The sequence below is a fragment of the Polypterus senegalus genome, chromosome 1, assembly GCF_016835505.1.
Source record: "Polypterus senegalus isolate Bchr_013 chromosome 1, ASM1683550v1, whole genome shotgun sequence".
NCBI classification, from domain to species: Eukaryota; Metazoa; Chordata; class Cladistia; order Polypteriformes; family Polypteridae; genus Polypterus; species Polypterus senegalus.
The window spans coordinates 239,052,860-239,080,358 of record NC_053154.1 but is presented as its reverse complement, the minus strand read 5'-3'; the positions used below and the strand labels follow the sequence as shown (position 1 = coordinate 239,080,358).

The window sequence follows — 27,499 nt, the reverse complement described above, 5'->3', positions numbered from 1 at the left end:
TTAAAATGGCGGAATCGCATAATATTGGTGTTTTCTGTTCAGAAATGACACTATAAATTATTAACAAAGTGTGCAATTGCAAGATGCAAGTCGATACATGACAATTGTCTTGGCTTGAAAACTGGATGTATTTGGTAAGTTTTTAAGCTTTCCCTCTGTGCCCCCTTGCATACAATGTAAAGTGTCAGTGTGGACAAGATACTTTTTTTAATTTATAAAATTGTAATTCAGGCGACATAGCAGCACAGTGGTTAGTGTTGATGCTTCACAGATCTAGTGTCCTGCGTTCAGATTCCACACCCAGTTGTTTGTGTCGAGTCGGCATTTTCTCATTATGTCTGTATTGGTTTTCCTCCTATTTCATAAAAGTTGGGCAGATTTTGTTAACTGGTGATACTATGTTTCGTCTTTGAACAGGACCTATGATGTGGCATGTTTACGCCTGGTTTCTGCTTTGCCCTCATCACTGCTAAAATAGTCTACAGCACTTGACTTACCTGAACTGGACTAAATTTGGGTTTAAGACAGAGATGAGAAAATGCAACATTTAACGTACATAACTGTACATTTTGAGCAACCTAAATGGCTTCAATATAAATAATGCTGAATATGTGTTTGCCCAGTATGCAAATCAACACCATTAAACCCACCTCAGCCAAACTTTGCACAAATTGCTCATCTATACAGAGAAAGATTGTTAAGATGTGTTTTGTCCCAACATTGTTATCTTTGTGGAACTCTATTTAGTGATGTGTCCCTTATAGACACATAGAGAAGGATGATCCCGCTGCTATTTTGAAACTAAAAGCAAAGCAACTCAAGGAGGAGACACACCCAGTAGGATGCTACAGAAGACATTTAAAGCATTTACACAAATAATAGAAAACAAACATCCACTGGGTTTGCATGCACCCTATGGTAATTTAGTTACACAATCCTAAAGATACAGCAATATCTCTGATTAAGTTTCTAAAAAAGACCAATGCAATTAATCAATTAATGCATTTCATAGTTGAGTCAGGATTACATAATTTAAATAAACTGCATGGAACAACCAGCCAAACATTTAATTCAGAGGTTTCCCAAACCCATTAGTCCATTTTGCTTTTATCATGTTCTTTTCATATTTACACACCCACTCCATATCAAGACCCATTCCAACCTATATTATGTATTCAGATGCTCAATTTCCATGGCTTTGATCTGTGTGAGGGCATTAATGCTATTGTGGATATGGATCTACTTATTGATAAGTGACCCGCTCCAAGCAGGCAAATTCTGTGAAGACCTCTGATTGATAGTTTTCGTCTTTGAAATCCATCTGCTAGTGAATGGTGTTTCTTATCTTCATGCTCCAAATCCCAGTCACTGATTAATCTTTTATTTTTTCCACTTTGGTCCAACTTGTCCTAGACTCCTGTCACCTGTCCTCCTCAACATCTGATCATAAGAGTTTTTATCTTAAATTTCATCACCCTGATTTACAACCACGTGTCTGTAATAGAGATTCAATACATCACTCTTAAACAATAAACAATTCTGCGATCAATTAGCTGCTAAATAAAAGCAATTTCTGAGATAATTAGTAACTCAGTGGTGGACTGTGCTATCCTGTGAGAGGCTACCAAGGGCAGCACTTGTGACTTCTTGGTCTTTGCATTCTATGAACTGAAAATAAACAAGATAAATTAAAACGGATTCTTTGCTTTCTGAGCTGAAGAGGACTGACCCACACTTACTACTTTAAATAAAAAACCTGATATGAAAATATCAAGTGTTAGGGCTGAGCTAAATACACTCATCTTGCAATGGGCAGAATTTCAGATCCATTAAACTAGAGAATGGTATTATGTTGGAATTAGTCATTTGCTACTATCTCTTCTGTAAGGATTGAGTCTGGTACATCACTAATGCCCCCAAGCAAATAACTACTACTTTAATAGTCACCCTTGTCAATTTTGCTCAGAGGAGGTAACATCACACTTGGGTGTTCCTGTCATTCTGGAGGAGGTAAAGGAAGGTAAAAGGACTATGAATTAAGGCCAAACTCCAGACTTTGATGGCATTCCGCCAGAGTTAGCTTTGGCCTTTTGAATGTAGCCATTTCCTCACAGTACTTACATCCAAGAGTCAACACTGCAGTCATCACTCTGCTCCTATTCATATGAGAAATTACCTTTAAACAACTTGGATATCAAAATCTTTGCTAAAATCCTAGCATGCAGACATCAATTTGTTACCCATAAACTGATTCACCCCAATCAAACTGGTGTTATCTGCTTCAGATACTGTTTGAAGATTCCATTATTTAAAAGATACAGTGCCTACTTTTCTTTTACTGCAGCTTTACCATCCATGGAGTCTGAAAAGGCATCACTTATACTGGGCATTTCATTGGCTCGCCCTGGGGAAAATGGGATTTACTAATTAGTTTATGAGCATAATTAAAACATTTTACCCCACTGCTTTTTCTGTTCTTGTCACAAACTAAAACATCACCTCCTTTCCTTATTAAGAATGAAACCTCTATCCCTTTTCTCATCAATTTATCATTAGAGCCAATGGCTGAGGTTATTAGCACATCAGAATTAATTACTCCAATTTTATTACATAATACTCAGAATGTGACTTTATGCCAATAAAAGCCTTCTACATTTAGGGAATTCTCATACGAATCTCTCATAAATTTAAAATCTTTTAAAATCATGTCAAGGGATAAAATGAATTTGTTGACGTCCTCCTAACTATCACCTATATCCTCTTCCCATTCTGCTACTTACCCTACATCTACCCCATTGCAAGCAACTTTAAAGTGTTTGGACTTTGACTATCCTCCTTTGTCCATGAAATTTCTATGTCAAACTTTCAGGACATCTTTAGATCTTCATTCAGACATTGTCAAACATTATTTTTGTCCTGCCTTGCCACTGCAAATGTCATTTCCAGGCTCAGAGATCAGAGGTTCATTCTCTGGTCTCCAATTTTACTTGGAACAACAGGAGACTCTGAGCGAAAAATACTGTTTTATTCCAGGATAGATGTGATTCAAGATTTTACTGCCAGATTTAGAATTCTATCACTGAACTTACATGTCTAGTGTGCAATTAGGGAGGCCTTTCAGTCCTTCTGGCTTATTTTTCTATCAAGTTGGCAAATTTACTGCCCTACAAATAAAATACAATTATATGCACCGATTTAAATCTTAGAGCCTCCATCCTGCCCAGGACCCATTACAACATATGTTCAATTAATTTAGTGTAAAACTGAAAGGAAGTTAGGTGACATACTCAAATGGCATATGCACTTACACACCTTAATAATCATGTGTTACTATTATATGATCACCCACATTTCTTGCCTGCTTAGATAAAGTGTGTTATCAGTGCATTGGAAGATCTGATCAGTGATTCTGGCCTCAAACCATTTCAAAATCTACAGTCTTTATTTTGTTGTTCCATCTTCCACCTCTTTCTCCTGTCTACAACTTTTCTTGACACTTAGAGGACCTATGGTGTATCCTTTATATCACCTTTATTAAATCCTTTTACCTCTCCTGCTAGCTGCTTTTCTCCTTTCAGGAAGCCTGTCTCAATTCTTTGTGCTCTGTTATGTAAAGCTTCTCTCAATGGTGTCAGGATTTCCTCTTTGCTGGGAGACAATTTTCAAAAATATCAAATTTTCATCAAGAACCCATATCCATCATTTCACTTAATTTAAATTTGGTCATAGGTTATATTTTACCACTCATAAGCTACATTTAATGGGCCTCAGCCCAGATCCCCCTCTGTTACTTTTGCCCCTATAATGCCCCAGGGATTTGTATGCAAATGTATTGCTTTTGTTCTTTTGGTTTGGCTTTCTGGCATTTAATCATCTGCTCACTCTCTTTAAAGAGTCCTCTCTTGCCACATATTCTTGTATTCCTACACCTTTCAGGCCTTGTTTGGTTGGTGTGACAGTGTAAATTCATATATCTGGCACTGTAACTGTTAAAGTTTCTCCATGCTTCTAGGTGGAAGACCCCTGAATCGAATTACAATGACAAATTGGCAGTGTGCCTTTTACAGCCTGATTCAAGTTAATGGATCACCCAGTGACTCCAATCACAACTGGGATTCTATCTCTTCCAAAGTTAAGACTTTTATGTGCAGAGGCTTTTGATATTGTCACTTCCTTTGCCGAGTGTGGTGGTCTGGTCAGTTGGCACTGCTGCAGTTATTTGGTGGTATGGCACTAGACATTGGATGGATTGACAGGGGTAGATGAGGGCACTTTGTGGGTTTATTTCACAAAATGACTACTTCTCACTTTGACATATTGAATTCTTTTTTACCTAGTAAAGTGAAAAAAAAAAAATACTACAAAAAATGTGTATTTTCAAAGTTGGCTTAAACATTTAACAAAGCATAATATATATACTGTATATAAAAAAAAAATTGCTTAAACATGTGTAAGCTAGGCCTGTCCTTATTAACAAGCTGCTGCAGCAGCCTGTCTGCAAATTACAAACATGAGTGGCTTGTCAATAAACATCCCACTTGTTGACTAGCATGAAAATTCAGTACATTCACTCAGTCAGTTAATCTATCTCTCCTTCTAAAAAGGTACCGACGCACAACATGCAGATAGAAACATATTACAAGTAAATTAGGGAAGATGAACTGAACACAAACTCAAAATGCAACGGACAAATCACAAGGAAATAAATTTATCGCTTAAGACAGAAACATCAAATTTAGACAAGGTGAGACAGAGGCTGGTGTAAGACTTTACACCCTAATGATTCTATTCTGATTTCATGCTTTTAATCATTTACAACTACCCCTAATCCCAATAATAAAGTGGATGGACGGATGCAGGATGAAGGAAATCCTGCTGGTGGTCATACCTGAATGTAAATTATGTAACCTAAACAAGAAGCACCGACCCTTACACAAGCACTAGACTGCACAAGATTTAGAGACATTTCTTGTATGAACTGCCACAAGAAAGAAACACAGTGCATATTTTTCAGCTGTAAATTATAAAAGTTACAAATTAATTTTAAAAATATAGAATATAAAATGTGTATTTTTTACTGCATTCTTCAGTGATGACAAACAGTGTTTCTTATATCCAAAGTAATAATAATTGGAAACAAAAGTACAAATAAAAAAAAGTATGACAGAAAACAAAAGCTGTGTAAAAATAATGTCTTGTTCCAGTGTAAAGAAAACTCATATTACAATGGGAGCTCCTTAACATTTGTTTCTTTAAGAACGTTTTGTTTATCTTGAGAGGTCTCTTCAGGAAGTAGCACATTAGTAAAAGTGTGCCACTGAAAAACAGTGGAAACAACAGAAACAGACTTAAACACACATACATAGACTATGATTGAATAAAACAGGATTGCCCTCCTATCCAAATGGCCACCGTTTTAATCAGTGTCACCTCTGTGATGAATGGCAGGTGTGGCAAAACTGAGCACCAGGCTGGGATGTGCACTGAAGACTGTCCCTGGCACTGTCGTCACTCTCTGTCACATCATTGCCATCTGAGTGTCTCCAGCTGCCAGTTGCCACCATCCCAGACACAAGCACAATAACAAAAGAAAAGTTAAGAGCTAGCTCCACCATGGAGTTATAAGTTACATAATCATGTCTGAAGCCTGTATGCCAAAATAAAACTCTTAAATGCATCTACATATGTGAGTGTTTTATATACAATGCAATATTCTTGTTAAATCTGATTACTGTCTTATTTTCTTATTGTTCTGCCCACTAAACAGCATCCCCTCTCTCTGTACTATTAATTTACATCTCATACAAAAGGCACGCTTACTAATGCCCACTGGGAATAGTATCTCTTTTATTCCTGCACTGTGTCATCCTTCATATAATGAAGCTTTATAAGGCCAGCCGTGCTGATAAACTTTAATCTTTTCTGAGTGTGCAAATTAAAACTTGGTTTATGGCCACATGCTGCCTCGATTCTCTAGGGGGGCTAAAGCGTGTGCCTGTCCCCCCCAACCCAGCCTGAAAACAATGTGCTCAGCTGTTCTCCTTCCAGCCCACTCCCAGCCTGTGGAGTGATGGAAGCAAAAACAATTGCATCATTTAATTTACTGTTGCAACACTGATATGGCTCATTGGTCCCTCGTTGTTTTGAAGATGGATTTAATTAACCTCCAATGAATCTTTGCCCGAAAGCTTGCATCCAGCAGGGCAGGAATTACTGGTGTCAAAAATCCCAGCAAACTGAGAGGTAATCAGTGATACCCTGATGGCTAAACAGAGCAGTTCTAAAATTAATTAGCTTAACTAATGTACTTTATACTTAATTAAACAACAATGGTTTGATTATCATTGCAGGAGATAGCACTCACAAAATGGGTTGAACAGCGCAATTATTGTAGCAATTATAATTCTTCTAAAAGGGGCATAAAAATTTACTGCACTTAATTTGACAGTAGTCACAGTGAAAGTGAACAAACCAAAATGCTTATTTAGAATACAATTGTTAATTATGTTATTGAAACAAATGATACAAAGAAAAACACAGCTTCACTGAGACACACATCTTAAATTGACTCAGTGACAAGCTCATCTCTCCATGCACCCTATTATCAGATTGTGAAAATTCATTAAAGGATGAGAAAACATCATGAAAGCATCACATGCAAAGAACCCAAGCAAAGATGGGATGCCCCTTCAATACAGAGTATTAACACAAACTCACTTTTAATCAGGGCAATTTAAGATTATTGATTAATTTAACATGATTATCCTTGTGGACAGGGGCGGCACGGTGGTGCAGTGGTAGCGCTGCTGCCTCGCAGTTAGGTGACCCGGGTTCGCTTCCCGGGTCCTCGCTGTGTGGGTTTCCTCCAGGCGCTCCGTTTTCCTCCCACAGTCCAAAGACATGCAGGTTAGGTGGACTGGCGATTCTAAATTGGCCCTAGTGTTTGGGTGTGTTTGTGTGTGTCCTGCCGGGATTGGTTCCTGCCTTGTGCCCTGTGTTGGCTGGGACCGGCTCCAGCAGACCCCTGTGACCCTGTGTTCGGATTCAGCCGGTTGGAAAATGGTTGGATCCTTTTGGACATGAGTGATAGCACACAAAATGTGGCCATTATAGAAACTAAACCTTGACTCCATGAAGCTAACCACTGTGTCACCAAACTGCCAGAAGCACAATCCAAGGTTTTATTAATCTTCACATGAAACTGAGTGTAAGAATATTTTTTTGTGAAAAGCCTCTTGGATTTACGTTACAGCAAATGCTACTGTCCCCCCCCAAAATATCTTCATATGCTGCACAATGAGAGATTCAAAGCACTAAGCAGAGATCATCAGATTGCTTTAATGCATGGTAAGTCACATGATCTTAGTGGATGAAGTAATCTGCTGTAAAGTAATGATGAACTGAAATTGAAACAGGCACAAGTTGTATCAAGTGTACAGTAGTTCATGTCAGCAATTACCCTTTACAGTGGCCTCAATCATTCCTTAGATTGGACTATACTGCATGAGTTAACCATTTTAGAAAAGTATGTTAAATTTCATAGGTCAAAGCAGAACACAGTAGAAACATGCTGTTTATATATATATATATATATATATATATATATATATATATATATATATATATATATAAATATATATATATATATATATATATATATATATAATTGGTAAGGATTTGACATTCAATCAGAAACCATTCAGAGTATGTTTTACTTTTTTTACTGGTCTATTAAATGAAACATATGAATCTTTACCCAAGAAAAACATAGCAGAATTAAAAAATCTGAGTGTATAATAACACAACGTATTATATAATAATACAGTTATTAAATTACTACCTCATATGGACATGTTTAGATTTAGATTTAAAACTTGGTATAAAAACTTTGGTCTTTAAATTAAATGAAAAGAATTTTGAACAATCTACAATAACACACTATATTACATAAAAATGATGTTGCATTGTATTTGTGATATGTTTGATTAGATTTTCATTAATTAATTCTCAAATACTTGGATCAGGTTTCTAGGTTGACAAGGGTTTGTGAGGGAGAAAATTGAGACTTTTTACATTTTTTGTTTTATTTACTTTTATTGTTTACCTCTTTGGCTGACACCTTTAGCCAAGGTAATGTACAACATCTGAGATACAATTGGTTATGTTTCTTTTGTTTTTCCAATTGGAGCACAGGCAGGTGAAGTGACTTGTCCATGGTCACAAAGTATTCTTAGTGGGATCTGAATCCATAACCTCAGGGTTTGAAGTCCAAAGCCTTAACTACTACACCACAATGCCACACTGTTTAGAAGTTTGGAATATCAAACAGTCTTTCTGTATAATTACCACTGCTGTTTATGGTACTCTGGCTTATGCTGATATTTTATTATTAAGTATTTTACTTTACCACAAAGCCTTTTCGTTTGAGCACTATCATTTTAAGTTATACTTGTCATAAAACAATGTGCAGTTTCTACAGACATGGTCTGTGAGAATTGCAATGTGTGACATCACCAAAACAATGCTCTAAATGTCAACAAATCTATTGTCAAATCCAATGAGGTGGCGTACAGAGCCAAAATTATGAAAAATTGTGTTACTGTCCAAATACTTATGGACCTAACTGTAACATTACAGATCTTAGCAAATTCTATTCTTGACTTCCAGTTTGTCTTACAGTTTTGGTTTTGACAAAAGATTTCTTGCCCTTCATGGTTTTGACCCCCTCCATATTTACAGATTAGTGTTTTATCTCCTAATCCTTACTTTACTTTTGGGCAGCTCAGTTTCCTTTCTAGTAATACATGAAAAAATAGAGTATACACATTAAAGACTTGCTGCCTTACAAAGGTAAACAGTATAAATTAAGTCTTCAGTTACCCAGCACAGCTGCTTTTTCATTCTACCTTCTAGGAAAGAGTACAGGACCATTGCCACTTACACCAATATATTCAAAGAGAGTTTCTACGCACAAGTTATAGAGTGTCTTAACAGACAAACATAAGAACAACTATTGTAATATAATCAGTAATACATAATAAAAAACAACTTGCAATTACATATATATACAGTAATTGTTATATAGGAGGGGTATTTAATAATTTATCTGATGGTCAAACTCACCTCAGTACTATTCAACGTAGTCCCCCTTGACTTTAATACACTTGGCTCACTTTGTCTCCAGTGATGTAATCCCATCAGAAAAAAAGGACTCATCATGGTACTCCAACCAACCCATTAAAACCAAATTTCTTTAGGTTTTGGAAGTGACAATAATCACTGGGGGACAGGTCTGGGCTGGACTATGGGTGGTTAAGCTCTATGAAGCTACATTCCTCAATAACAGTCTTCAGTTTTTTGGGATATGTGGAACTGTGCATTGTTGTGAAGCAGCAACATAACTGCTGACTGTTTCTCATGATGCTTCAATTTGATGGCCTTATGTAATGACTTTACTGTGGAAGCGCTGGTTCTACCAGTGATGTTTAGACAGACAGATTGATAGATAGATACTTTATTAATCCCAAGGGGAAATTCACATTGACTTTTGAGGCATGAATTCCAACAGCAAGACACCCCTTACATTCCAGAAAACTGTCGCATTGACTTTTTTGGCTGACTGCTGCACACAAAATTTCTTGGGGGTTGGGAATCCCTTTTGGTTCTATAGCATGGATTTTTGTGTGGTTTTAGGCTCATGGTGGTGAACACACATTTCATCCACAGTAACAACACATGAGGAAAAAGTCAGTTCAAGTTGTTGTGACTGAATTCAAGGTGGCATGCTTTCTGATCTGATGTCAGCAATTAATGGAAACTGATCTTTGACATCATCAAATGATTATGGACAAATGAATGTGGAAACTGCGCCAGCTGAAATCCTTAGATTATGGACTTTAACATTAACCTTAACACAAAGATCTTTTATAATCAAGGCCTCCACTTTACTTTTTGGCCCATTTCCTCTCAAGATGTCTCTATAGGATGCCTTGTGTGGGGGGTCATCTTCAAGCGACTCCCAAACTCATTTAAGTTGCTTGGCTCAAAACCTCACCACACACAGCATTCAACCTCTCATGGCTTTCCTTTGGTTGTTACTTTGTAACAAATTTAATTATGGAAAGATGGTCCCAATCTGTTAATTTCTTCATAGACTCACAGGTAGACGTGTTTGCCATCCTCTGTCTCTGAGTGCTTGCTATCATATTGGTATCTGTGGTATGCCAAGACATGCCCTAAAGTGACAAATGCAGATATCTAGCACAAACACATTATACTTAGGTAGATAAATTAATGAACACCCCTTGTATGTTGCATGCAAACTACTTCATACTATTTCTTTATTTAGCATTTATTGTTTGTTAGCTGTTCTGAGAAAACATAAAACCTGCACTGGGCATGGGTATACCTAGCAACATGATTATTTTGAGAGGGTGGGAACAGCCAGGGCATTAAGCTCTGTGTATGTAATGGGTTCTCCAAAAAAGCTACAGATAGAGAAAGAGAGAGATGATTGATCTAGGAGTAAATGAGTAAAATTTACAAAGGATGCTAGGGATAGGGAGAGAAAGAATGAAGGCAGTAGGTCATAACATATCCTAACTGATGCAGGACAACACTAGGTTTGAAGACAAGAGAAGTCAAACTAAGCTGATGATGAAGTCTGACAGGACATACTGGTCATCAAACTCAAGATCATTACATACTAATTCACTATCCATGAGTGAAAGATTAAGGACCATTTAACTCTTTGAATGTTAGTTACCCAAAAGTTGTTTTAAAAACCTAACCCTAAAATATTTAGGAGTAATGGACTCGGAGCCTACTGAGGCTTGGTAGCCCTGAGAATTCATAGATGCGATTCCAGATACTGCTAGAAGTGACCGCAGGGCGTTGTTTGAAGATCACCCACTACAATTCAAGGGGTCTGGGGCCATAAGGTGAAAACCCGCTGATGGGACATACTGAGAGAGAGAGAGAGAGAGAGAGAGAGAGAGAGAGAGAAATGCATATATGGAAGCTAAAAGGGCTTCAGGCTTGTGATACTGACAGGCAGTCAGTCATCCCCACTTCTTAGAAAAGATAATAGGAACCATCCAGAGGTACAACAGGATTTTGTTTCTGTTGATAATCATTTACAAATCTGAAAGTGAAGGCAACTGAACAGGAAAAAACGGTCTATTTATTTATATACTGTAGTTTTTACACTTCTGCCAAACTTCACCCTTTGTTATAACCTTTCCTTCTTGGAACTGTTGCTTAAACTTGATGTACTTTACAAACCTTATTATGTAACTTACAAGAAACACAGTGAATTGATTCACCTGTAGTAATGTTTGTAAAGCACTTAGTGATAATGCTCTCACTAAAATGTGCTATACAAAATAAAGTTTTTTCAATTGACTGATAAATGTGCTGTTTCCACGGGAAAACAAGACCACCACAAGAGAGCTCATTGACACCCTCAGAATCCACGTGGCTATGCTCATTGTTCCCCCTTGAAAGACCCTTTGAATAAGGGTCAGTTGTAGTCAATTCTTCCTGTCTACTGCAATTAATTGTCCAGCCAACTCTCAGGATAGAGATAGCCTTTGGTTACTGACCTCCTTGTAAAAGTATGTGAAGAATTCTGCACCTGTCTGACCCAAATTAATACTTGTGTGGGTCAGAAAGAAACATATGACATTGAAAATTAATATATTAATGCAAGTATGCTAAATTAGTGTTAGATGAAATACCTAGAAAAATACATAAATAAATACCCTAAACTGCAAAATGCTTAACACTTATTTTCTTGATTTTGTTTTTACTTAAAAATTATAAAAGACAATTGCCTAGATATGGTGCTGGCTTTGTGAAATATATTTAAGTAATTCAGTGCAAAACTGGTTAATAAAGATTTTTTTAGGCAGGGTTAGGCAAATAATTTAGAATAAAACACTTATAGTATGCTTTTACAAGCAGGTCTAGAAAAATATGTTGTACATCACTAGATTAATTCATTATACACAAGATATTAGTTTTACAGTCTGTTTTCTATGATAAAAACACACTATACTGTATATACAATTATGTGTTAGATTACATAATAATATATACATATATTCTTTATGAGACTTTCAAAACTTTCACATCAATGGAAAAGAATCATTAATGAAATATAGATGAACTAAACAAAAAATATTATTTTGTCTATCCAGGGATATTTTGCTCTAGAATCCTATGGTCTTAGTAAACTTTTCCTCTTGTCAGGATCTACCATGGCCATCTGTCTGAACTATGTGAAGCAAAAGACACCTTTGCATTCTAAAAGAACCAAATGGCAGCTACAGGAGAGTCAAACTGAAATCAACAGGTAGCCATCCACATGTATGGCACGGAAGGTCACGACCTTTGTTTTACAAAAGGTAGATGTTAGCCTGTTTCCTTCAGTCACAGAAAGAAATACAGTATGTGCATTTCAAGGAACCACACTTAACCATTTGAATGTTCTTCATCCTAAGCTATACTTCACAAAAACTTCAGCAGTCCAGATGGTGAACTTGTCACTTCAAAGAATTGTGCAGTCTAAAAAATAAATAAAATGCTTAAGAAATGACCCTTATTTAGTTCTTAAAAAAGAGATAATTTGAAATTACATGGGGAGAAAACTGTTATGATTGATTACATACTTGTTGAATGTTTTCAAATGTATTGCAAAAAAATTATTTATATGTAAAAAATAGTTTGGGATTGTTGACTGGTAAGCCTAACTCGACCAGACATGAGTGAGTGTGGATATCCACACTGGACAGTTTCCTGCATTGTACCTATTGCTGGTATGACAGACTCTGGCTTTACTTGACCCTGGCTATCCATCCATCCATTATCCAACCTGCTATATCCTAACTACAGGGTCACGGGGGTCTGCTGGAGCCAATCCCAGCTAACACAGGGCACAAGGCAGGAAACAAACCCCGGGTAGAGCGCCCCTGGCTAGGAAGAACATAAAACATTAAATGATGAACAGAATATGCTATGACATGAAGCATTAAAATTACTGTGAGAAATACATTTACTATAAAAACTGGTATATTTTATAGATGGCTTGCTGTTTCTGAAGTGTATATCATACTAAAAGCCAATTACTTAAATACTAAAAAAAATCCACAGCATTGCTCTTGTGAGTATTATCCTGAACAGCTTTGATGCTTAGTATTAAATAAATTAAAGGAGATCTGACTCTTGAATTTTGTTTTTCAGATATTTAAAAAAATCATTTAAAAATACAGAATTTTGCAATTTTCCACATACACAGTATGTTTTATACTCTTTTATGTATTTCTGTGTTTTACTCCGTATCCTAGACAAGCTATACTGAACACAATTTTCCTTTAGTTTTTAAAAGAAAAGACTACTTTTTACAGGAGTCTAGTGAAACAGTGCAGCCTAGTGGAAAGGATAGACAGTAGACTGGTAATAGTGGACACCAGAAAAGTCTACCTTAACACTAGCTTATGCATCCTTATTAATGTAAAAATCCTTTACAATATACTGAAAGTGTTCTGCAATTTCAGCTTCTTTATACTGACGAATGGCTAAATGGAGAACACTTTGGATATTTTGCAATAATACTGTAGTTCAGTAACAGTGATGGGATGGCACCTTGTTCAGAGCTGTTTCTGAATTCTGAACTGGATCAAACAGGTATGAGAATATCATGTCAGATTTGTTGTTAATATTAACAAGAAGTACAATAATTAAACAACATAGAAATGACTTTGATCCTTACAATAATAAGAAGACTAGAATTATCAAAATTCTAATTTAGGAGTTTTTATTTACTATTTTCGCATATTTACTGTGCAGTTATTGAATAAACTAAATACTATTATTATTTAACTGTAAAACTGGTTTAAGTAAGCTCAGTTGATGAATAGATTGGTGGACTCATGACTGATCAGAAACTGAATTAATCTGAGATCGACATCTATAATACTATTGTAGCAAATTATTGCAATTTAAAATGTAAAAAAGAAATTAATATTTTTAAGCAATGATGCATGTATTATTTAATACTTCATTATGTCAGGTTGTTTTTCAAGTGGTAAAGAGAACAAATAATTAACAGGTACCTCAAAGTTTTTCAGCATAATGTTTTGAACATCATTGCCTTTTTAAAATAAGAATTACATACATTTTTTGTTATTTCACTTGTTCTGATGTTTGTGTAGGGCTGACACAGTAGCACAGTAGTTACAGTTGCTGCACCACAGCTCCAGAAGCAGCCAAGGCTCTGCCTGTGTGATGTTTGCTCTTATTCTCTGTGCCAGGAAGGGTTTTACACAACATTCCAAAGAGAAGCAGGTTAATTGGCAAAACTAAATGGCTCAATCTGAGTGAGTACGTGGAAGTGATTACGTCCTACAATGATTTGGCGTCCCACACAGGACTGGTTACTACAATACCGCTAATGCTGCCCAGATATCATCCAACCCTCATTATTTATGATTAGGCAGATTTAAAAACCAACAGATTTTGCTGCATTTTTCTACAACATAAAGTGTAATGTAAACATAATTTTAAAGTTAAATATCACATTTTATTTGTTCTATACCACTTACTGTTAATTTTGGTTTATACGTTCTAAGAATATCAAGCTATGCTATTAGAGCTCATTTATGTTATACCATATGAAAGCTGACATGTCATGCATGCATACTGCTCATCAGTCAAAAAGGACAGACAAGAGGGTGCTATTAGGATGACCCTTTTACCTGGAATAATATAAAGAAGGTTAACAATAGTAAATTTATAAGGCAATAATGTAAAGAAATCAACATAACATACAATGACAGCAAAATAATACAACTGGCAAACATTCCTGGTCTAAACATACAGCCTATTGACCCTGTCTATCAGGTAGTATGATTCTTTTATTTGCTTACAATGGTAGTACCAAGTACTCATTTCCTCATCCCCTCTTTTTCCCTTTATTACAACCAGTTCTCCCTCTCCACTTGATCCTACTACTTTCTCTATTTAGTAGCCTTTACAGCAGAATAAGGCACCATAGTTATTCTAGTGTAAGAGTTGACCCTATTTTTCAACAGAGATGCCAGCTTAAACATTTTTAGTGGCTCCTGACTTCCTTAAACACCTAAACTTTAAGTTGTCTTAAAAGGGTTATGTCGCCACACGTTGCCCCCTAATGGGACAACCTGGACACCATTTGTTGCTTAATAAAGCAGCATTATTTTCTTTTTAGATATTTTTGCTAAGGATATGCTTTGTTCCATATATGGAAGAAAGAGATGCCCTCTAGCATAAGATGGACTTCTGACTAGTCATGAATGAACCATGGCGCTCAGGCTCTTTTTGTTTACTTTACAAAGAAGGTAGTTTGACTTTCTTTGGATTCCTCATTGACCTTATATTTTTAAAGAGGAGGTAAATGAACATAATAAAAGGTAGTAGTTATAGCATCAATATCACATTTAGAAATATTTGTAATAAATGAAGAATGTAATGAAAAGTTTTTTAAATAAAAAAGTTAAACATAAAGTAATGACAGGAAAATGGGTTACATTTCATATCTGCTGTGCTAAGCTGTTCTGAATTTCTGCTCTAAAGGATACTCTTAACAACACAGCCTTTCTAATATAATTGCTTTTGATACATCTGAAAAGAAATCAACATTCCCCTTTTTACCTTGGGAAAAGAAGACAAAACAATGCACTTAGTGGACAAACACAGCTGGGATGATAATGAGGGTGTAAATGATGAGTCTGAAATCCACATTAGCAGCTCAATGACAAAGGCAAAGCCACTTAAATCCTGCCACCAGAGCCTGTGCTTGGCACTGATTAGCTCCTTAAAGTGACAAAGCAACAAATACAAGGCTGCTAAGAATTTATAAGATAAGGGACAATTTCAGGGTGATTAAATGTTTTGCTCTTTTGCAATGTACATACTGGCCATCTGACCTTTGCCTTCATTTCCATATACTCAGGCAAAATAAAGAAAAAAAAAACATTTTCAAAAACAAAATCTCTACAGTTTACAGGACAGAATTTTACTATTGATAATTCATTTTTAAAAGAGGATTAACACAAATGATTATCCTGAAGAATGGGATTTACTAGACTCAGTTATTTTGGTCATTGTCACCTGAGCTAAATAAGCAAGTAAAAAACAGATGGATTCACAGAATCCAAATGTGTCCGGTAGCTTCAAGTTTTCTAAATTCTCCCTGTGATCACCAAAGGTTATAGTTGAAATATAGAATCAGGGGCAATAAGTTTTCTTGTAAAAAGTATAACCCTATGTGTGCTCTCTAAGCAAGGCCCTAAGCTTAAAAAAGTACTCCAACATCTACATGGCAGGTATTTTGTTTGCACTTTACATTTACTCATATGTTCACTTAAATAACTATGGAAACACTGAAATATTCATCATTTCAGGTTAGCATGAATAAGTTAAACTAAAGACATGTTAAGAAGAATTGTGAAAGCAGCTTTTTATTTTTAATTTAGACATTGGTGATTGTTTGCTGACTACTGCTTGATTAACAGGTGCTCCTACCTGCTAATTAAAATGGTGTGTACTTTACTAGCCACACAAAAGACGTTCTATCAGATAACTACTAGAGTGGAAGCAACCATATGTTACCAGCTATTCTTCTAGCACCTTGTGTGCTATCATTGTGCAAATTCTGAAAAATAATTGTTCAAGTAAGTAAAATCAAGGAGTGGTTAGCAGCTCCAAAGACATTCTGCACATAATCACGCAGTATTATTCTAACACTGTGTAGATTTTGGGATCACTTGTTCACTTTATGGTCAGTCGTTCATCTTGCAAGTCGCCCAAAAATTCATGGAAACACAGAGATACTTACCGCCACAACATCTTTAGAGTCCAACCTAAAATTAAAATCTCCAAAAAGAAAATGTGGAGCTTTTTCATATCTCTGGTCTGTAATCCTGAAACAAAAAGAAAATAAAATGCTACTTATAATCCACTTTACACTATTTATCAAATTTCCTTTTTATATTATTTTATATAGTTTATCAAGGTTAAAAACCTTGCAGCTTAAAGTAAGATTTACTAATATAGCAAGAATGAACACGCTTCAAGTACAGCTTATGAAGGTACTGCAGCTTGAAATAAGATTCACTAATATAGCAAGAATGAACAGGTTTCAAGTAATGTGTTCTACATACAGTACAATGGTTGTTATAAGGCAGCCCTACTTTAAAGGAATTAAACAAAAATGCTGCAAACCAAACTATACTGTACAGTATAAACATTAAAATAATATACAGCAATTAATACATGAAAGAGGAAAATACAATACATCTGTCAATGATGAAAAACTGATGTTTGGAATGTACTGACAAAAGTTCAAGATAGGTAACCCAATTAAAATATGTTTGCCTTGTAATCTTTTAAAAATGTTTCTTAAAACCTAATTTTTGTGCTACAACAAAATGAAGTGTTTACAAAGCAGTGAAGAAGAAACCTTTCATACTGGAACACCGCAGATATTCAGATAATCAGCTAATACAGATCATTTGATTTACAGGATATGCCTTTCTATTTGCTGTGTTTGAACATTTTACATCAGCTGCTGCAGCTTGTATGGTGTAAGGAAAGAATGACTAGAAGCAGGCACACTGCAAAGGCTCCAGATTCAGATGGATACATTTTTGTGCATGAACCGTTCTTCTTGTGTCCAATGATGGTTTTCCCAAGATTCCTTCCAAATTCAAGCTGTGAAGTTTACTGGGGTCACTAAACTACTGCAGAAGTGTATATGCGTGTTGTGATCGTGTATGTGTACCTGAATTAGTGGATTAGTATTTAAGTGCTGTCTTGTGTTCTCTTCTGCCAGCACAGAGTCAGGCCTGAACCTCCATTCTTAACTCATACTGGTTTATGCTGGTTACAGAAAATGAATGGCTTAACTAAGGGATGATAGATATGACTGTTTGGTCAGTTGCCTAAAGAAGAAGTGATACTGAAAAGGTGATTTGACTTTTAGTACAGGTATACACTTTACTCAAAAACAACTAAACATTAATTTGTCAGCCATTTTACACACGTAGAATGAAAGGTATTCATTCCTCTGCCATACTGTGACAACATACTTGTCAGGGAGTTAAAAGATTTCTTTTTTTATATAGTTAGGTTTTTTTATACTGACAGCTATATTTCTTATGCTAGATAAGATAAATGAATGATAAGAATGTACATAAAAAAGAATGGCACTGCAATTTTATTTAAAAAGGAAACAATGATTCAGGTTAAATTCAATTATGTTACAAACAATGCAACTTTTGCTGTTTTGTATTATTTAAACCACATTATTTTTTTTCTCCTGTAAAATAAAGATAAACCATGTTTTCATAAATGAGAACCAACAAAACAGTTTTATTTCCTGTAAAGGTGAAAAAGTGAAGAACAAAATTTTAGGAAAATATATATTATTATTAATGCAATAATTCCTGACAGTTATTACAGTTAATAATAATTCAACATAGCAATACAAGCACGTCATCAGATAAACCTCGATGTAATTAGCGTAATCTGTGGTATCAAAGTCAAACAACAGATTAAAATGTGCACCAGCCTCCTAACAGCTAGGCCACTATGTTATCAAGTCCTTCTTGTCAATATCACATAAGGCAATGGACTGCCAATTCAGCGTTGGAGGCTCACTGCGGCAGCAGGCTTATTCCAACCAATCTAGTTCTTTTGATTGGACTCCTGCTTTAAGCAAGCAGGCTATGAATGATTTACCAGTTGTAATATTTCCATATCAATCCATCAATTACAAAACTGGACTTGCTAATTTTTTACTGGAATATAGCAAGCATTAATAAATCTTACAAGAAGGTAACGGTTTTAAACACGATTTAATAGCAAAATAGCATCATCATGCTTTTAATTCCATGTTTCCCAGGTGTCCTAGCACACTAGTGGGTAAGACAGTGAAAATGTTCCAGCTTTTTAGTATTCAATGTCATTTGTCCCTATGTCTTCTTCACTCTTCATTATTTTTCATCATTATGATACAAGTAAGGGAGCTAACACCACAGGGAAAACGCCAATTAATGGGTAAATGTCACAGGGGAGTTAAGCATTTAAAGCAATACCAAAAATGCACATATTTCTAAATTTCCAAAAAATTCACTGTAAATTTCAGACTATTGCAGTTTTCTGAAGGCACAATTAGAGAAGAAATAAAGACCAGATAATTAAACATTGAGATCTATTACAGGTAAAATGACTCACTAATTGTTAAGCTCATGGAACAAAAATTATGACCACTGGGATTTCCAATGAATGAACTTGAGAAGCACTGACATAAGGAACGTAATCGGATTCATTTATTCATTGTATAAACAGTCTTAATCCAATTATAAGATCACTGGGAGATGTAATCTAACTGTTTAGCACTAAACGTAAGGTAGGAACCAACTCTGGATGGCGTGCCAGTGCATAACTGGACATATTTGCACAAGCACTCATGTAGGTCTAACTTGGAGTCGTTAGTTGATCTAACATGCTAGTGTTTGATAATGTATGTGGAAGGACACAGAGTGAACATCTAAACTTCAAAAATACAGTGACCAGGACTTCACTTAAACCAGGCCTCCTGGAGCTGAACACTGTGCCACTATACTTTCATTTTAAAACTACACAGACAATATTACAAGTGCTCCCATGGTAGTTCATACTGCTAGCATTCTCATGAGCAGTTAATTATACTCAAAGTGCTTTGGCTGGCAGCCTTATTTATTACACCAACCGTAGCTACCTCATGGAAAGGACTTAAAAACCTGAGTTTACACCTAATTTAAGCAGTCCCTTTACAACACTCTAAAATTTAAAAAGTACAGTTACATTTTCAGAGAACTATTTTAACAGTATACTCATATGAAGATCATAATTGATAATACAAAAAGGCATCTTTTTAAAGGCAAACACAGCCTGTCAAACTGAAATGTACATTTCTTCATTCCTGTGGGATATTAAATTTATGCATCTCTTAAAAAAAGTACTATAACATAAATCATCAGCATGTTAAATACTGTTATTCAGATATAGGTAAAATAATTTTGTGCTTATTATGCTACAAAATTAAATGCTTTTCAAACAAGCACTGTATGGTTAATATTCAGTAAGAAAAACCCAAACTCTTCTAATTATTTTTCTAAATAAATAAAAATAATATACACACATACACATACACACACAATCTACAGTATAAAAAATATTATACATTTGTGTCCGTGTATGTGGATGACAATGGCTTAAATGATCCAAAAGAAATCCAATTTTTACATTTTTTTCCCTCAGGTAAAGTCCCTGCTAATGTTATTAATACAGATTTGATAGCTTATTTTCATAACTTGCTTGTGATTGAAAGTTGAGAATGTCAACTTCAAACATGAAATTAAGGTAATGAAATTCAACAAATTACATCTTTTGAGAAAAAAAATTATATTTTTTGTTTATTTGCTGAAAGATATTTAAAAATTGATCAATAAAATCTCAGTCAAAAAATGAAACAAATGGTCAAATATATCTTAACAAAGTTATTAAAAAACTGCCTGCCCTACGTGGCTACACTGCATTAATCCATATACCCATCCTGTCTTTTACCAATAATATAGGCTTTCATGGCACACAGTAGATTTCTTAATAGTGAGTGTCATTTAAATATTACAACATACTTAGGCGTTATTAATGACCATGTGCATCCTTTTATGACACAATGTATCCTTTTTCGAACAAATAACTCCTGTAGGATAATGCTCCAGGTTACAAAGCACATAACTCTCCAGCCCCTTTCCATAAATAGACAGCGATTACAGGCTTACTCCAATGGTCTGCACAGTCCTCAGATCTCATAACAATGGAGCATCTTGGGGACAATATGGGATGGAAGATTCATAGCATAACTGTGTCGACTAATATTTTCCTATTAAGTACAAGATGTTTTCAAGTCTTAACTGTCCAATAAATGTACAAGGAATGTTTTCACCATGGACAATCAATACCTTCATGTATTCAGGATATTCTGGAGGTGAAAAAGGGTTCTACCCACTACTAGATACAGTAGATATAGGTAATAAACTGGCCACTGAATGTATGTACAAGTGACTGAAGCTTGTGTTGGACTGATTCACTGACTAGGGTTGGTTACTATTTTGTGACCAGTGCTGCTGGGATTTTCTCTAGCACTGGGGGATTTGTTTTAACAGGGACAGTATAATAAATGGACAGTTAAATATGACTTTCACTCATGTTGTTATGCTTTTACCCAACAAAACAAATTAAGACCCTGATTTGACATGATGTTCCTAAGAACTGTAGAAAGAAAAAAAAATCAGTTTTTGCAAATGGAATTTAAATTATGAACATTTTGCCTTTTTCATAGCCATCAGTAAAACTTTAATTAGATTTGTTAAGAACATACAGATATGCAGGATAGTAATATTTATTATGCTAATGGTAGGTATCCTTTCATTTCTTCTTAAACTAAATGTGGGATTCTAAAGCTCAATTCTAGGACCAATATTATCTATACAAGATGTTACATCTAGGAGAGATTATACATATATGATTCTACGAAAACTATTTATCTTTAAAGCATTTTTATATAAACAAAGGAAACACTAACCACTAACCAGTAAAGCACTAACCACTGCAATACTATTTCACCTGCTTCAGTTTAATGTACCTGGATCAAATAGTTTTTGTTTCTGCACTGCAAATCAGAATACAGAATATAATTAATCCTGGCCTTGATCCCAAAAAAAAAAAAAAAAAAAGATATAATAAATATTATAATATATATATATATATATATATATACACTGTATATGTTTATATTACTGTTGTAGTATAGTAAGTGATGTCAGGTAACTTAATTTTGAAATCCTGCTTCTAACATCAAAAAGTAATTTTTTACCTGTTTTCAGCTGAACATATTAATGTTTAAATACTCTATTATATTCTGTACACACATCAAGTATACTTCTAAATGTAAAGAAAGTGACTGCAGGTAGTGCAGCCACAAAAATTACTGGAGCACTGCACTCTTCAGTGATCTGCAATGAAATGACGACTCTCTGTCTCAGCAGATAAAACAAGACTAAAACAAAGTTATTACTTTTAATTGTTTTGATTTATAAGTGTTGCTCTCGGGCATACATGGCTTTATTTGTAATTTCGTTCTTTTCCTGGTTATTTAGGCATCACATCCAATTTTGATCTAAAAAGCTTTGCCAAGTTATGTAACTGACTGCACAGCATACTGGATATATAGCACAAGGTACATCATTGTAGTCAAATACAAAACATGGACTTGCTCCACTGCTTGAAACATCACTAATATATGAATATATTATAAAGCATGTCTTACCCCCAAAAAGTAAGACATTCAATATGGTACAACGTTCATGTTACCAAATTCTTGAAATATGCAAAAATGTAAGAACTGCAAATTCTTAAACTATAATGTTTTGGATATTTAAAAAGTATATAGAACGGCTTAAAAAGAAGTCAATTTAAGGGTGAACTACATTGAAATTGATATAAAGACTTAATTAATCAACTTATGCAAAGTATATGAGCGCCAATGCTTTCCTAGTGTTTATACTGAGCTACAGAACAATTTGCTCTGGGTCACTAAAATTTGACTTTGGAAATCTGTTTTCATTTCAGAAGCTTTAAATCATAACGCAACGTTTTAAATATTTAACTAAAATCATTCATTATTTTTTCTTTATTAGCTTAAGTGCAGACTTAAGATTGATGATCGCATCACACATTATAAGATAAGTAGAAAACCCACTTGAAATTAAACAATGAAATCAATAAGAAGTACTTTAATCGGTCATCTGCAAAACTGAAATACTTAATACTCGTAATCTTTCAAAAAATGGATGCATTTATTATTTTAATATTTAATATTGATAGGTGTTACTGAAAAGGCCACATGCCACCCTGGATAAGATCTTGCCTTTCATGCTTAGATGTCCAACTTGAGCTCCTCTACAATCCCCAGTGAAGTAAATTAAGCTGTGCTGAAAAATTAATGGATAGATTTGCAACAACTGATTTAAATTCAAACCCTACAAATGGTTCCACTTCTATGAAGAAGACAAAACCAAGCTGGGCAAATTGGGAAACTGGGAAATTCTAATGTTACATATGAAAATGTCAACAGCATTAATTTCTGAAATTCTGAAATTTCTTTTCACATATATTTGTAAAATTACACAAAAATCATGTGAGGCATTGTGGCTTAGAGGTTGCTGTTCCTGCCTGCAAGGATCTTTAAATCTTGTGTTTGAACTTTCTCCACCCGAATGCTGCAAGTTCCTGATTTGCATCTGTTTCTACTCTTACATCCCAAAAGATGGTTCATTGGCAGTTTCAAATTGGCACCATGTGGCAGTCAAAGCTGTGTATGTTTAAATGGCACCTAGCACAGGACTATTTCCTGTCTATTCTCCGGAGCTGGCAGGGTACAGACACCCTTCCCCAATACTGTGACGCTTAAGCGGGTATTATTTACGGCATGATTAGAAAGTTAAAGTTATGTAAGTCTGGTACTAACCATGATCCTTGTGTATAGCCAACCTTTAAAACTATTTCCCATCATTAGAAAGATGCCTTTCTCCGTTATATCATGAAACAGACAAAACTTCATGTCACACAAGTCTACACATAGTATCCAAGCAACTATTCAGTACTAAAATATGCTGTTACAATTACTCCTTTGCACTCACTTAGTGTCAAAATAAAATGTGAGATATTTCTGTACCCAGTATAAGAAAAACTCAGTGTTTTCCGGGTATTTTCCAGTAGTTTCCAGTATATTGCACCTAGGAAAACAACTTACATGCTAACTTTATTTGACAGAAATGGTGTAGGTTGAGCAGGAAGCTGAAAGACACATAATTCAGGCTTCTATGTCACTAATCAGAATAATAATAATTCATAGTGATAAATATGACCTTAATATCTACATTAAATAACACCTCAGCCATAGACTATAAGAGAACCAATTGCTAACAATTCTGGAGAGCCTGGTTAGGTATAAAACAATAAATAACTGATCTTAGGTCAATTACCATCTACTAAAGCAAGTGATTCAATGTTTATTTTGTAAATCTGAGAAGCTGTTCTCTTAAGTCATAAAGCAACGGAAGAGGCAGAATGCAGTGTTTTAAAAACACAACTAATCTGCCCATAATTAGCAGTTTTACCTAATCATTTTCTATAAACTGCCCTCCAGAGTATTGAGATAAGAAATTGAATATAATGGCCAGTCCAAAAAATGAATCACTCAGGATGCTTGGTTAGTTAATTAGCAAGATAAATCTTAACTGCATGATACCGATATATCATAAAAGTTCAACATTCTTCCTGGCATGCTGTTAAACAGGACTGATTTTTGAAACAAAGAAAAGATGAAGAAGAACTTCAAATTATTTCTACTTCTGATTACACAACTGCTGCTTATGTATTGTTTAAGAAAATGAAAATTAAAAAAAAGGCTGACAGACGAAAATTAGACATTTGTGAAACTGTAAAAGACCATTCTAACCAGAATTTTTACATATATTTAAAATTGTGCCAAATTATGTTTGAGTCAAAAGTCAACACATAAAGATACATTGAAAAACAAAAGATGCATATACAGCTATATGTTAAAGAAATACAGTATATGCTTAGGTCCCAATTACTGACCTATGAAATAAAGCATATTTTTTCTGAAAGAATATCAAATGACCTAATAATAAATTTACATAAGATTTTTCCCACATGCATCATTTAACAAATTCCACTTAAATTTAGTGTTACTGTGGCCTAGTCCAATTCCATCAGGTGTAAGCAGTGTAGAATAGGGCAAAGAACTACAATAGCTACACAAAGAACTAATTTAAATAGAGCAATCAATCTGACACATAAACCTTTGAGATGAGGGGAGTAAACACACACACAGACTCTAAGAACAGGTTAGGAACTCTATATAGGCTGTGATCAAACATAGGTTTAAAGTCTCCTACAGCTGCAATGCATCAGGTCAACCATAAAATTACCTTTTTAATTCATAATTTTAATCACACCATTTTAAAATGTCTTTTAGAAAGGAGTATTTTTGCTTTTTATGTATTGATTGATATTAAGTAATTAATCTTTAGAATTATTCTTTACTCTTGAAATCTGTTCTTTTTAAGAATCATTCAGAACCGTTCAGATTCACAAAGTCTACCAACTAAAATTTCTGTTCGTTATTTTAACGGTAAAATAAATTAATGCTGGACTGAATTAATAAGTGGGGCAATATGATGTGGTCAATCAACATTCTGATGGAGTATGAAGAATGTACAGTACATATTGACTGGGTGAGTTACTCCCTGGTAACTCTACAGTATTTCTCTCTGATATTCTAAGAACATGCAGTCAAATTGATTTTTGACTTAAAACTACTTGTTGAAAAAAGTTAAATATAAAGCAGACAAACATTGTTAAAAAGATAAATATACATATTATTAATGTATGCAATTATAGTATAAGTACTACTAATTAGCATTTTAATTACTTTTACTGTATGATTTTATATATTTATATGTTCACCAGCCACTTGATTAGGTTCACCTTGCTAGTATCGGGTTGGATCATCTTTTGCCTTCAGAACTGCCATAATTCTTCATGGTATAGATTCACAAGGTGCTGAAAACATTCCTCAGGGACTTTGATCCATATTGACATAACAGCATCGTGCAGTTGATGCAGATTTGTCAGCTGCACATCCATGATGAGAATCTCCTGTTCCACCAACATCCCAAGGGTGCTCTACTGGATTGAGATCTGGTGACTGTGGAGGCCATTTGAGCACAGTGAACTCATTGTCATGTTCAAGAAACCAGTTTCGGATGAGTTGAGTTTTGTGACATGGCACATTATCCTCCTGGAAGTAGCCATGAGAAGATGAGTAAATTCGGTCATAAAGGGATGGACATGGTCAGCAACAAGACTCAGGTAGGCTGTGACACTTAAACAATGCTCAGTTGGGACTACAGGGCACAAAGTATGCCAAGAAACTATCCTCCACACCATTACACCACCACCACCACCTGACTGAACCATTGATACCGGGCAGGATGGACCCATACTTTCATGTTGTTGATGCCAAATTCTGACCCAACTATCTGAATGTTACAGCAGAAACCAAATCTTCAAATCTTCATTTGTCCAATTTTGGTGAGTTTGTGCAAACTGTAGCCTCAGTTGCCTGTTCTTAGCTGACAGGAGTGGCACCCGGTGTGGTCTCCTGTTGCTTTAGTCCATTTACTTCAAGGTTCGATGTGTTTTCAGAGATGCTCTTTTGCATACATTGGTTGTAAAGAGCAGTTATTTGACATATTGTTTCCTTTCTATAAGCTTGAAACAGTCTGGCCAATCTCCTCTGACCTCCAGCAGGAACAAGACATTTTTGCAGAGAATTGCTGCATACTGGATATTTTACCTGTGTCAGACCATTCTCTATAAACCCTAGAGATAGTGGTGTGTGAAAATCCCCGTAGTTTTTAAAATGCTCAGACTAGCCCATTTGGCAGCAACAACCATGCCATGTTCAAAGTCACTTAAATCACCTTTCTTCCCCATTCTGATGCATGGTTTATATATATATATATATATATATATATATATATAAATACAGTCCCCGGTTCAAATAAACTGCCGTTTATTACACACAAAACCTCCAAAAGCAAAAACCACAAGATATCTTTCTACAATTCACTTCTCCTCACTTAACCACACTGCCCTACTCCAGTCAAGTGATGCCTTCCTTCCTCCTGGCTCCGACTCGCCTGGACAATGGAGTGTGGTCCCTTTCATTGAGGACACAAGAGTACTTCCAGTGCCAGGGCAACTGCTCATTGGAAGTCCTTCCAGGTTAAACGAAAGCCCTAGGGACCCTCATCCCCTGAAGAGTCAAAACTGTCAGAGAGCCAATAGGGTCAGACCTGTTGGGAATCAGAACTGGCGTGGTGCTGAGGAGTCACCCACTGCACGGCAGTACACGGGTCTCAATTTAAGGTGGCCTATCCGGGTAGGCGTGTGGTAAGTCTTGTCTTTCAGGCATGATGATCATCTTCCTCTGCTATCGGAGGAGCTTCGTAAACTCTGCATTTCAGTCGCGGCTCTCTCTGAGTTGCGCAGACATGAGACTGGTCCGATCTCTGTAGTTGGGTACACCTTTTATTGGTCTGGTCACTCTGATGGCTGTCATACTCGGGGAACAACTGTTGCTGTGGTGGATCGGGTCTTTCCGATGGTGTCCGATGTCAAGGCTTTCAATAAATGTATTATAAGACTCAGATTAAGGCAATCACTAGCCCTTGTCTTGTCTATTGTCTCAGTGTATGCTCCAACCTTTGTGAGTGATGTCCTGGAGAGGGAGTCATTTTATTCACAACTTCGCTTGGTG

The 27,499-nt window shown here is 35.5% G+C and overlaps 1 protein-coding gene across 1 annotated transcript in view; it reads right to left on the bottom strand.

The window, feature by feature from the left end:
• LOC120540065 (inositol polyphosphate-5-phosphatase A) overlaps positions 1–27,499 on the bottom strand; it is a 542,509-nt gene that overhangs the window by 83,423 nt on the left and 431,587 nt on the right. Inside the window, exon 9 of the mRNA XM_039770535.1 lies at positions 16,877–16,961. Within this exon, the coding sequence (XP_039626469.1) occupies positions 16,877–16,961 (85 nt within the window). The remainder of the gene's footprint in view (positions 1–16,876; positions 16,962–27,499) is intronic.